The sequence below is a fragment of the Lampris incognitus genome, chromosome 3 (genome assembly GCF_029633865.1).
Source record: "Lampris incognitus isolate fLamInc1 chromosome 3, fLamInc1.hap2, whole genome shotgun sequence".
Taxonomy (NCBI): Eukaryota; Metazoa; Chordata; class Actinopteri; order Lampriformes; family Lampridae; genus Lampris; species Lampris incognitus.
The window spans coordinates 111,160,119-111,173,761 of record NC_079213.1 but is presented as its reverse complement, the minus strand read 5'-3'; the positions used below and the strand labels follow the sequence as shown (position 1 = coordinate 111,173,761).

Genomic DNA, 13,643 nt, shown 5'->3' with positions numbered 1-13,643 from the left:
CCAGACCTCCCTCTCCCCCAGCAACACCCCCCAGCTCCTCCTGGGGGATCCCAAGGCGTTCCCAGGCTAGATTGGACATGCAGTCCCTCCAGCAAGTTCTGGGTCTACCCCGGGGTCTCCTCCCAGTTGGGCGTGCCCGGTAAACCTCCAAAGGAAGGCGCCCAGGAGGGCATCCTAATCAGATGCCCGAACCACCTCAGCTGGCTCCTTTCGATGTGAAGGAGCAGCGGCTCTACTCCGAGCTCCCCCCGGATGTCCGAGCTCCTCACCCTATCTCTAAGGCTGAGCCCAGACACCCTACGGAGGAAACTCATTTCAGCCGCTTGTATCCGCCATCTCACCCTTTCGGTCCCTACCCAAAGCTCATGACCAGTTTGACTGAGGATATTTTGTGGTCTACTAACATCTGGGTGTCTTGCTTCCTTATGGGTCTGAGGTTTTACAGCGGTGAGGTTGGAAATAGTAAAGCATGTTGGCTGCAGAGCTGCTGGTTTTGACACTTGGGGGTTAATGATCGTCCATAGAGAGGAATGTACTAAAAGTTGTATGTTTACGGTAAAATGAGTTTGGCGATAACGTCTCGCCAGTAAACACAGCTCCCTCGCTCATCCTGAAGAACCGGTTCCAGTTTCTCCTTTGAATTCCAACCCAGAGAAAGATCTCCTCTGCAGTGCTACAGTGTGATGCCAAGAATAGAGCTGCTTGATGCAGCTCTATTCTTGGCATCTATTCTGTTCTATTTGGAGCACGTCACTCAGATCTGACGTGCTCCTACAGCTCCATCAGCTGTAGGAGCACGTCACTCAACTCCTACTTCGTGGTCCAAATTCAGTCAAAACTGCCTGACCAAAAAAAACCCCTTCTGGGTCAGTGTGTGTGTGTGTGTGTGTGTGTGTGTGTGTGTGTCTGTCTCTGTCAGCAGGCAGAATAACACCCAATGGGAGAACCATCGCTATTCTTGCCAGCAACGAACAGATATACAAACGCACATACATGCAACTGTGCATACACACATGTATGCATACACACATGTATGCATACACACACTGGACCGTCAAGCACAAACATGCACACATACTGAGTCCATGCTAGCACATTTAAGATGTGCTACCTACAAATCACTGTCATACCGGCTCGAGCACACCTGTGTGTGTGTGTGTGTGTGTGTGTGTGTGTGTGTGTGTGTGTGTGTGTGTGTGTGTGTGTGTGTGTGTGTGTGAACCCTTCTGTGAGCAGCAGGGTTTTAGGGAGTGCATTTAGAGATCACAGGTTTCTCAGGGTGATAATACAGCCAACTCCACTCCCTCCCAACCAAACCAAATACACCTGAAAACACTCACACAGGTGTGTGTGTGTGTGTGTGTGTGTGTGTGTGTGTGTGTGTGTGTGTGCGTGTGTGTGTGTGTGTGTGCGTGTGTGTGCGCGGGGAGGAGGGCATAAAGGGGAGTGGAGGGTAGGGGAAAGTTTACCCACACGCACACTTGTTCTCAAACACGAAAACAAACACACGCAAGCTGGCTCTCATATCTCATATTCTCTCTCTCTCTCTCTCTCTCTCTCTCTCTCTCTCTCTCTCTCTCTCTCTCTCTCTCTCTCTCTCTCTCTCTCTCTCTCTCTCTCTCTTTCACACACACACACACACACACACACACTGATCCAGGGCTGGCAGGCAAAGGATTATTGCTCTGTGGTGAAGCTTAGCCCTGATGTGAAATGTGAGGAGGCCTTGGATTGAACTTTCCGACTAATTCAATAATTACAGCTGTTAGGAGTGAAGGGACTAGCTAACCTGTCTGTCTCTGTACCTGTCTCTCTCACCGTACATCTGTTTACCTCTCCTAGTTGTGTTCTGGCTGTTTAGATCGATGGTCAAGGCCAACTGACTGTTGACAAGCATACATTTTTGACTACCCGGTAGTCTAACTCCCTGTGTGTCTCTCTGACCACCAGTCCATCACTGTGTCTCTGTGTCTAGTAGTATAACATGCATGAGGAGGTGTGGGCCCGTCTGTCGGCTTATTAAACATTTCTATCTTGAAACCTGTGTGAACACCTCGGCTGTCCATCAAACTTCACATAAAAGACTTCAGAAGTGAGGTGGCTGCCTACCGCCTGTTTCTCCGACTTCCTGTCTCTCTGTCTACCTGTCTGCCTGACTTCCTGTCTCTCAGACTACCTGCCTGCCCGACTACCTGTCTGCCTGACTCCCTGTCTACCAGACGTCCTGTCTCTCTGACTACCTGTCTGTCTGACTCCCTGTCTACCAGACGACCTGTCTCTCTGACTACCTGTCTGCCTGACTCCCTGTCTGCCTGACTTCCTGTCTCTCAGACTACCTGTCTGCCCGACTCCCTGTCTGCCTGACTTCCTGTCTCTCGACTACCTGTCTGTCTGACTCCCTGTCTACCAGACGTCCTGTCTCTCTGACTACCTGTCTGCCTGACTCCCTGTCTACCAGACGTCCTGTCTCTCTGACTACCTGTCTGCCTGACTCCCTGTCTGCCTGACTTCCTGTCTCTCAGACTACCTGTCTGCCCGACTACCTGTCTACCAGCCTTCCCGTCTCTCTGACTACCTGTCTGCCTGACTCCCTGTCTGCCTGGCTTCCTGTCTCTCTGACAACCTGTCTGCCTGACGTCCTGTCTCTCTGACTAGCTGTCTGCCCGACTCTCTGTCTACCAGACTACCTGTCTGCCTGACATCCTGTCTCTCTGACTGCCTGTCTGCCTGACTTCCCGTCTCTCTGACTACCTGTCTGCCCGAGTGTCTTAATACTGGCACATCTACTCACTTGTGTGTTTGGTAACTTGTTTCTCTAGAACCTTCCATTCTGAACAGCTGTCTGTTTACTGTCTCACCTGTCTGTCTACCTGACTGCACTTCTATGTACTTACATGCGCTCATATAGCTTACTACCAAAGCCACATGAATGGACCGCCGTGTTCGCCTTACTGTCTGTCTGTCTGTCTGTCTGTTCCTTCTTGCTTCCTTCTGTTCAACTACTTAGCTGTTACAAGGTGTGTGTGTGTGTGTGTGTGTGTGTGTGTGTGTGTGTGTGTGTGTGTGTGTGTGTGTGTACCAGGTTTTCTATCCTACATGAGAAAACCTGAAACTACCTACCTTATGGGGACGTTTTATGAGTCCCCGTGAAGAAAAGAGTAGGGGTAGAACTTGGGTTTAGGATTAAGGTTAGGGTTAAGGGGACATTAGGTTAAGGTTAGGGTAAGGGGTTAAGGTTAGGCATGTAGTTATGATGGTTAAGGTTAGGGTTAAGGGCTAGGGAATGAATGTATTCAATGAGGGTACCCCACAAGTCTAGGATGACATATGTGTGTGTGTGTGTGTGTGGCACTGGGTTAGTGTTCATTTGTGTATGTTTTTGTGCAGTCTGATGATTATCAGGTCACATACGATTTAGTAACAGTCTGTCAGAAACTTCGTATTAGTGTTTATTATAATAATAATAACAATAATAACAATACTACTACTACTTCTACTTTCAGCTGCTCCCGTTAGGGGGCGCCACAGCGGATCATCTGTTTCCATCTCTTCCTGTCCTCCGCATCCTCCTCTGTAACACCAGCCACCTGCATGTCCTCCCTCACCACATCCATAAACCTCCTCTTTGGCCTTCCTCTTCTCCTCTTCCCTGGCAGCTCCATATTCAGCATCCTTCTCCCAATATACCCAGCATCTCTCCTCCATACATGTCCAAGCCATCTCAATCTTGTCTCTCTTGCTTTGTCTCCAAACCGTCCAACCTGAGCTGTCCCTCTAATATACTCGTTCCTAATCCTTCTTCATCACTCCCAATGAAAATCTTAGCATCTTCACCTCCAGCTCCGCCTCCTGTCTTTTCATCAGTGCCACTGTCTCCAAACCATACGACATAGCTGGTCTCACTACCATCTTGTAAACCTTCCCTTTAACTCTTGCTGGTACCCTTCTGTCACAAATCACTCCTGACACTCTTCTCCACCCACTCCACCCTGCCTGTGCTTTCTTCTTCACCTCTCTCCTGCACTCCCCGTTACTTTGGACAGTTGACCCCAAGTATTTTAAATCATCCACCTTCGTCGCCTCTACTCCTTGCATCCTCACCATTCCACTGTCTTCCCTCTCATTCACGCATAGGTATTCCGTCTTGCTCCTACTGACTTTAATTCCTCTTCTCTCCAGTGCATACCTCCACCTCTCCAGGCTCTCCTCAACCTGCACCCTACTCTCACTATAGATCACAATGTCATCTGCAAACATCATCGTCCTCGGAGACTCCTGCCTGATCTCGTCCGTCAACCTGTCCATCACCACTGCAAACAAGAAAGGGCTCAGAGCCGATCCTTGATGTAATCACACCTCCACCTTGAACCCATTTGTCATTCCAACTGCACACCTCACCACTGTCACACTGCCCTCATACATATCCTGCACCACTCCTACATACTTCTCTGCAACTCCCGACTTCCTCATACAGTACCACACCTCCTCTCTCGGCACCCTGTCATATGCTTTCTCTAAATCTACAAAGACACAATGTAACTCCTTCTGGCCTTCTCTATACTTTTCAATCAACATTCTCAAAGCAATGACAATAATAATAATAATGCAAGAGTAAAATCTGATGTATGTAAACAACAACGGTGAGCGAGAGGGGTATGTTAGAGAGTGAGGAAGGTTAGGCTTCATGACGTAGAGGACATTACCTTTGAACTGATTTGTGAAACATTCCTCAACTGGTCCATGATATTGCTTTAAAAGTAAAAAAAATACATTGATAAGCTCGACAAAAAATGTGTATCTTTGAAAAATAAATCTAGCATTTGAGCATTTGAATGCAAAAAAAATAAAAAATACAGTTTTTAGTATTTTTAAAAAATTGCCAGAAGAAAAAAAAATGTTTCTAATGCAGTCTGATTTTATATAAGCCTTGTCAGAAATGTATATGACAGTGTCTTACAGTTAGGTAAACCCTGCACCTGTTATCAAGACAAGAAGTTTGAGAGTTTTTTATTAATAAACTGTGTAAATTAGTGAAACTTGGACAAGCCAGAATTTTTTGAAAATTTTCAAGAAAAATGGAATAAAAAGACTCCATGCCATGTTCCCTCTTGAGGTGTCGTGGTCCTCGTTTGGCGAAACATCAGTGAGGGAATGTATCTGACCACATGGAGGTACCAGCACACACAGGCCAGCCCTCCATCAGCTCTTCGCTAGCAGGCTACATGATGCTGCCTGTCACATGGCCCAGAAGACCCACAGGTTACTGTAGGGTTGTTGCTAGATCGGTGGAACCGCAGGTACAAAACGGCGGTACCGGTCACTTGATTGACAGATGAGAGGTGGCAGGTGAACCAGAACCAAACCTAAACCTTCATATTTGCGGCGGCCTCTCCCAGTACCGTCCATGTAGTGTCTTTGTCCACGTCTGCGTCTAAGTTTTATCCTCGGTTGATGGCTGGGAGAGCTGGCGCTGGATCGGCTGGGAGAGCGAGGCAGGCTAAGCTAACTGCTAGCCCATGCAGACCGGCAGTTCCGATAACACGGAGGGCGGTCTGGCGGCCTTGCCTGGCGTTGACTGTGGTGGTTTGGATGTCGTCGTGAGGAGTGCGGGGAGGTGTGTCGCGGGCGTCTGGCTGGGAGAACTGACGCTGGATCGGCCGGTCTGCTTCGTCCGGTGGGCCCGGAGACCACGGCCCCTGGCTGGAGCTGCGCCCGAGGAGGGAAAACACCGAGGGCGGTCTGACAGGACGCGGAAGCGGGGCGGGCTAAGCTAACTGCTAGCCCATGCAGACCGGCGGTTCCCACAGTCGTCCTGACTGGCGTTCGTCCCCTTGGACAGGGATTTTTGGTTTGATTTGGGTGTTAGTTTGGATGTGTGTGTTCTCGTAGTGTTTGGAGGTGTTTTTGTCTTTGTGTTGTGCTGCTGGGGGCTGGAGGAAACGGCATTTCGTTTCATTGCATGTGCGCAGGTAGCCTAGATGAAATGAATTGATTCCTAAACCCAAACCAGCAAAGAACGACAGCTCGATGTGTTGGGTCGGGGCATGGCTGAAAGGGATGGGTCAGGTTTTTTGACGCCAGGTGATTTAGACGGTAGTGACGTGTGTCCCTGGACATTAGCCTGGTCACTGGGTCCCGTGTGCGGACATCTGCCCGTTTGTTGCAGTGAGTTAGCTTGTGGGGTGACTTTAAAATAGATGAATAAATAAGTGAATGCAGGACACGCGAGAGATTTTAACCCTCCGCGGCTGAAGAGGAGGAGGAGGAGGAGGAGAGCGGGGAATACGTGTCAGTAGTTGCGTCCTGTTAGAGATGGGTAAACCCAGATGTTTGAAGCAGGGGGGCTGCCAACTAAAACGAACAGTATCGTGGCGAGCCGGGGGTGGAGGGATGAGCCGAGAGGCAGAGACCTCTTTAATCGCAACCCCCGTGCCCGCCGCACGACCCCGGCCGGGAGGGCTCGTTTAGTCACACCGGCCACAACTGACGACAAGGTAACAAGTCCCCCCCCCCCACCCCCCCAGCTAGTCAGTAAACGGTCTCCTACGTAGTCTTGAGTTGAACCCCGCCAAAACAACAACACAAGAATGACCACAACACGAACGCCACATCATGAAAACACAATTTTAAATCTTACATTAGCGATCCCATCAGCCATCGCGCGGCCCCCCTGCGCAGAACCGCCGACCGGTAGACCGACCGCCCCCCCCCCCCGGGCGCTACAGTGTGACGTCATTGTTTTGTTCGTCAGGCGCGTGTGTAGCCGATGTGGGATGGAGTGTGTACTCACTTTATTATGAAAAACGTGCGTTCCACGCAGCCCCGCCCACTGTCTAAAATAGAGGTGTGGTTTGTTTTATTTCATTTTATTTTGCTTTTGTACGTTAGGAAAATGTAGGCATACTGGGTTTAAGTTGTTACACAACCACCTGCCACTACTGGGGGGGGGCTGCACCCACCACTAGGGGGCGCCCCGGCCCCCCTTCCCGCGCTAACGGTAAAACTTTTTCTTTCTTTTTTTTTTGCATGTCGTGTCGTTGCTCGAAAAGTTTGTTAGCCGACACAGACACACTCCGCTACAGACACACACCGCTACAGACACACTCTGCTACAGACACACTCCGCTACAGACACACTCCGCTACAGACACACTCCTCCACAGACACACTCCGCCACACACACTCCGCTACAGACACACTCCGCCACAGACACACTCCGCTACAGACACACTCCGCCACAGACACACTCCTCCACAGACACACTCCGCTACAGACACACTCCGCTACAGACACACTCCGCCACAGACACACTCCGCCACAGACACACTCCGCTACAGACACACTCCGCCACAGACACACTCCGCCACAGACACACTCCGCCACACACACACTCCGCCACAGACACACTCCGCCACAGACACACTCCGCCACAGACACACTCCGCTACAGACACACTCCGCCACAGACACACTCCGCCACAGACACACTCCGCCACACACACTCCGCCACAGACACACTCCGCCACAGACACACTCCGCCACAGACACACTCCGCCATAGACACACTCCGCCACAGACACACTCCGCTACAGACACACTCCGCCACAGACACACTCCGCCACAGACACACTCCGCCACAGACACACTCCGCCACACACACTCCGCTACAGACACACTCCGCCACAGACACACTCCGCCACAGACACACTCCGCCACACACACTCCGCTACAGACACACTCCGCTACAGACACTCCGCTACAGACACACTCCGCTACAGACACACTCCGCTACAGACACACTCCGCCACAGACACACTCCGCCACAGACATACTCCGCCACAGACACGCTCCGCCACAGACACGCTCCGCTACAGACACACTCCGCCACAGACACACTCCGCCACAGACACGCTCCGCCACAGACACACTCCGCTACAGACACACTCCGCCACACACACACTCCGCCACACACACACTCCGCCACAGACACGCTCCGCCACAGACACACTCCGCCACAGACACACTCCGCTACAGACACACTCCGCCACACACACACTCCGCCACAGACACACTCCGCTACAGACACACTCCGCCACAGACACGCTCCGCCACAGACACACTCCGCTACAGACACACTCCGCCACACACACACTCCGCTACAGACACACTCCGCCACACACACACTCCGCTACAGACACACTCCGCCACACACACACTCCGCCACAGACACACTCCGCTACAGACACACTCCGCCACAGACACGCTCCGCCACAGACACACTCCGCTACAGACACACTCCGCCACAGACACACTCCGCTACAGACACACTCCGCCACACACACACTCCGCCACAGACACGCTCCGCCACAGACACACTCCGCCACAGACACACTCCGCTACAGACACACTCCGCCACAGACACACTCCGCTACAGACACACTCCGCCACACACACACACTCCGCTACAGACACACTCCGCTACAGACACACTCCGCTACAGACACACTCCGCCACACACACACACTCCGCTACAGACACACTCCGCTACAGACACACTCCGCTACAGACACACTCCGCCACAGACACACTCCGCCACAGACACACTCCGCTACAGACACACTCCGCCACAGACATACTCCGCTACAGACACACTCCGATACAGACACACTCCGCCATAGACACACTGCCACAGACACACTCCGCCACAGACACACTCCACCACAGACACACTCCGCTACAGACACACTCCGCCACAGACACACTCCGCTACAGACACACTCCGCCACAGACACACTCCGCTACAGACACACTCCGCCATAGACACACTGCCACAGACACACTCCGCCACAGACACACTCCGCCACACACACACTCCGCTACAGACACACTCCGCCACACACACACTCCGCTACAGACACACTCCGCCACAGACACACTCCGCCACACACACACTCCGCTACAGACACACTCCGCCACACACACACTCCGCTACAGACACACTCCGCCACAGACACACTCCGCCACACACACACTCCGCTACAGACACACTCCTCCACAGACACACTCCGCCACAGACACACTCCGCTACAGACACACTCCGCCACAGACACACTCCGCCACACACACACTCTGCTACAGACACACTCCGCCACACACACACTCCGCTACAGACACACTCCGCTACAGACACACTCCGCCACAGACACACTCTGCCACAGACACACTCCGCCACAGACACACTCCGCCACAGACACACTCCGCCACACACACTCCGCTACAGACACACTCCGCCACAGACACACTCCGCCACAGACACACTCCGCTACAGACACACTCCGCCACAGACACACTCCGCCACAGACACACTCTGCCACAGACACACTCCGCCACAGACACACTCCGCCACAGACACACTCCGCCACACACACTCCGCTACAGACACACTCCGCCACAGACACACTCCGCCACACACACTCCGCTACAGACACACTCCGCCACAGACACACTCCGCCACACACACTCCGCTACAGACACACTCCGCCACACACACTCCGCTACAGACACACTCCGCCACAGACACACTCCGCCACAGACACACTCCGCTACAGACACACTCCGCCACAGACACGCTCCGCCACAGCTCTTTTTTGTCCGACGAGCTACTGACGGGTACGTTTTGTGCGGACAGTTTCTCCCCACACTTCACGAGACGAATTCACCCCCCGGCCGGCTTGATAGCCTGGGAACCGGAGCGTCGACTCGTCATTCTAGCATGCACAACAGAACTACTCAGTTGTAGTAAACACTGTGCCAAAACGGTGAAATGAGGTCATGGAAACCTCAGCACATAAACAAAAACACAAAAAAATATTGTGTTGATGTTTTTTTTTTGTGCGTGTTAGCAGGGTTGTGGCGTGCATGTTTGTACATGCGCGTGTTTACCGTCGCATGTATCTGCATTTATGACTGTGTGTCTTTTTTGCGTGTGTGCATGGTTGTGTATACATACAGCCATGCGTGTTATGTGTATTCATGTATGTAAGTACATGTGTGTGTGTGTGTGTGTGTGTGTACATGGGAGGGATCAGATGAGCTCATTGTAGCAACATGAATGGCAATCACACAGTCGCTCTCAGCAGCTGTGTGTAACCTGCTGAAACCCAAACAAGAGATGGAGCATGATAACACACACACACACACACACACACACACACACACACACACACACACACACACACACACACACACACACACACACACACACACACACTAACATGTGATAGAAGATGTAGGAGTATTGTGGAACATGAACCCTCATGTCTTACTGCCAGGTGACCTCATGTTTTGGCCCAAATAAGAGAAAATAGGCAGAGCACGACAAACAGAAAGAGAGAGAGCGACAGATAGACAGAAGGAGAGACAGACAGGCAGAGAGAGCATAAAGTAGAAAGGACGAGAGACAGCAGTACATACACACTGCCTGCTAAACAGTGACACCGTAATCTGAAACCCAGTCTTACTGACCGTGATAATGTTGTTTCAATAATAACGTTTTTTTCTACACAACAGAAATGTGATACCGAAAGCCAAATGTAATGAAGTAGAGACAAAGTCATAATAACTAATAAAACAATAAACACAACGTACTTGAACAGTTGCGAGAAATTGCCACTTCACAGCAGTAATAGCTGGGTAACGGGAATAAAAATAACAATAATAGCGATAATAATAATGATAATGATAATAAATCAATCTCGTATAGCGCTTTTCTAACACGCAACGTCGCTTTACAATAAACGGTGATAGAAGGAAGTCTTCAGAGTGAAGGAATTAAAAGATGTTTTCAAAAATACTATAAAAATTGTGGTGTATTTTCTAGCTGAAATTATGACATTTCACACCCCTTGTAAAATGTTGTCTTTTTTGCCCACAGAGTGAATAAGAAGAAATTGAAAACAACAAAAAAGACCCCCCCCTCCATGCACACAGGTACACACATGCACACACACACATGCATGCACACACACACACACACACACACACACACAGATATATGCATGCACAAACACATACACACACATACATGGATGCAAACAGGCACACACGTGCCTGCACACGGCACACATTAAGAAGCCCCTACGCCAGTGCCCGTTACAAGGCGTACTATTACAGCACAACATGTGACCACACAGCTTCTTCACCGCCACGTAATGACACTCATCCTTCAGCTGCAGCGGTCCAAATAAAGACAAACTGCATTAAAAACCATAACCCCCGCCAAAACACACACACACACACACACACACAGTACGCACCAGCCCCTTTCATGACCTCCTCATGATCCCAAGTGACCCTTGACCTCTGACCTAAAGTTGTAATCAGGTGGGAGCTGAAATGTGTGTTTAAATGTGTGTGTGTGTGTGTGGGGGGGGGGGGTTGGGGGGGGTCTAATTTGGCTGGTGGTTTGGAAACACCTTACAGTTGAATGAAGAACTGAACTGGGGTGAAATCATTCCGTAGTATCGACGGCCTATTATATTCATGGACATTTTGACAGAGAGAGAGAGACACACACACACACACACACACACACACACACACACACACACACACACACACACACAGATTTGCATTTATTTTAATGCTGTAATGGGTGTATTTTTAATGTTAAAATGAAATGCAGAAATAAAAATCTCAAAAAGAAGCGCACGGGAGAGAAAAGGTTTCCCAAGGACAGTTTTTTTCCATTAATTTTCTTGATTGAGTCCAACCTCTGATAGCTCTTTTCATTTTTTTTTTCACGATAATAATAATAATAATTTTGAAAACGTGATCATTTTTACGCTTTTCCAAAGCTCAAGGACACTTTACAAATAAAGGAATGTAGGACAAAATTAAATGGAGAGGACCATAACAAAATAAGACGACGGGCAGCCATGAAGCACAAACAACGAATAAACAAGCAAACAACAACAAAATCCAAACAGTGGTTTTAAAACCCAACTAGCTCTGAGGAAGACGCTCGTCTGTGGACCAACAGGCACATTACCACTGTTGTTATTCTGTATAGTTCCTTTATATCTCACCTCACACCAGCTGGCTAGATCCGTGGTGTGTAGACCCGTGGTGTGTAGACCCGTGGTGTGTAGACCCATGGTGTGTAGATCTGTGGTGTGTAGATCTGTGATGTGTGGATTTGTGTTGTGTAGACCCGTGGTGTGTAGATCTGTGGTGTGTAGACCTGTGGTGTGTAGCTCTGTAGTGTGTAGACCCGTGGTGTGTAGATCTGTGGTGTGTAGATCTGTGGTGTGTAGATCTGGGGTGTGTAGCTCTGTGGTGTTTAGACCCATGGTGTGTAGACCTGTGGTGTGTAGCTCTGTAGTGTGTAGACCCGTGGTGTGTAGATCTGTGGTGTGTAGATCTGGGGTGTGTAGCTCTGTGGTGTTTAGACCCATGGTGTGTAGACCTGTGGTGTGTAGACCCGTGGTGTGTAGATCTGTGGTGTGTAGATCTGTGGTGTGTAGGTCTGTGCTGTGGTGTGTAGATCTGTGATGTGTAGATCTGTGGTGTGCAGGTCTGTGATGTGTAGATCTGTGGTGTGTAGGTCTGTGGTGTGTAGATCTGTGGTGTGTAGCTCTGTGGTGTGTAGATCTGTGGTGTGCAGGTCTGTGGTGTGTAGACCCGTGGTGTGTAGCTCTGTGGTGTGTAGATCTGGGGTGTGTAGCTCTGTGGTGTTTAGACCCATGGTGTGTAGACCTGTGGTGTGTAGCTCTGTGGTGTGTAGATCTGTGGTGTGCAGGTCTGTGGTGTGTAGACCCATGGTGTGTAGATCTGTGGTGTGTAGCTCTGTGGTGTGTAGATCTGTGGTGTGCAGGTCTGTGGTGTGTAGACCCATGGTGTGTAGCTCTGTGGTGTGTAGATCTGGGGTGTGTAGATCTGTGGTGTTTAGACCCATGGTGTGTAGACCTGTGGTGTGTAGCTCTGTAGTGTGTAGACCCGTGGTGTGTAGATCTGTGGTGTGTAGGTCTGTGTTGTGGTGTGTAGATCTGTGATGTGTAGATCTGTGGTGTGCAGGTCTGTGATGTGTAGATCTGTTGTGTGTAGGTCTGTGGTGTGTAAACCCGTGGTGTGTAGATCTGTGGTGTGTAGCTCTGTGGTGTGTAGATCTGTGGTGTGCAGGTCTGTGGTGTGTAGACCCGTGGTGTGTAGCTCTGTGGTGTGTAGGTCTGTGATGTGTAGATCTGTGGTGTGTAGATCTGTGGTGTGTAGATCTGTGATGTGTAGGTCTGTGATGTGTAGATCTGTGGTGTGTAGATCTGTGGTGTGTAGACCCGTGGTGTGTAGCTCTGTGGTGTGTAGGTCTGTGGTGTGTAGATCTGTGGTGTGTAGACCCGTGGTGTGTAGATCTGTGGTGTGTAGACCCGTGGTGTGTAGCTTTGTGGTGTGTAGATCTGTGATGTGTAGGTCTGTGATGTGTAGATCTGTGATGTGTAGATCTGTGGTGTGTAGATCTGTGGTGTGTAGCTCTGTGGTGTGTAGCTCTGTGGTGTGTAGATCTGTGGTGTGTAGCTTTGTGGTGTGTAGCTTTGTGGTGTGTAGATCTGTGGTGTGTAGACCCGTGGTGTGTATATCTGTGGTGTGTAGA

General features: G+C 50.3%; 1 protein-coding gene across 1 annotated transcript in view; it reads right to left on the bottom strand.

The window, feature by feature from the left end:
* Positions 1-12,098: 12,098 nt before the first annotated feature.
* The window catches only part of LOC130109961 (uncharacterized), a 3,355-nt gene continuing 1,810 nt past the window's right edge, over positions 12,099-13,643 (bottom strand). The window contains exons 3-4 of the mRNA XM_056276925.1: positions 13,120-13,643; positions 12,099-12,329 (exon numbers count right to left, since the gene is read on the bottom strand). The exon at positions 13,120-13,643 is cut by the window's right edge and continues 359 nt beyond it. Coding sequence (XP_056132900.1) covers positions 12,099-12,329; positions 13,120-13,643 — 755 coding nt within the window. The remainder of the gene's footprint in view (positions 12,330-13,119) is intronic.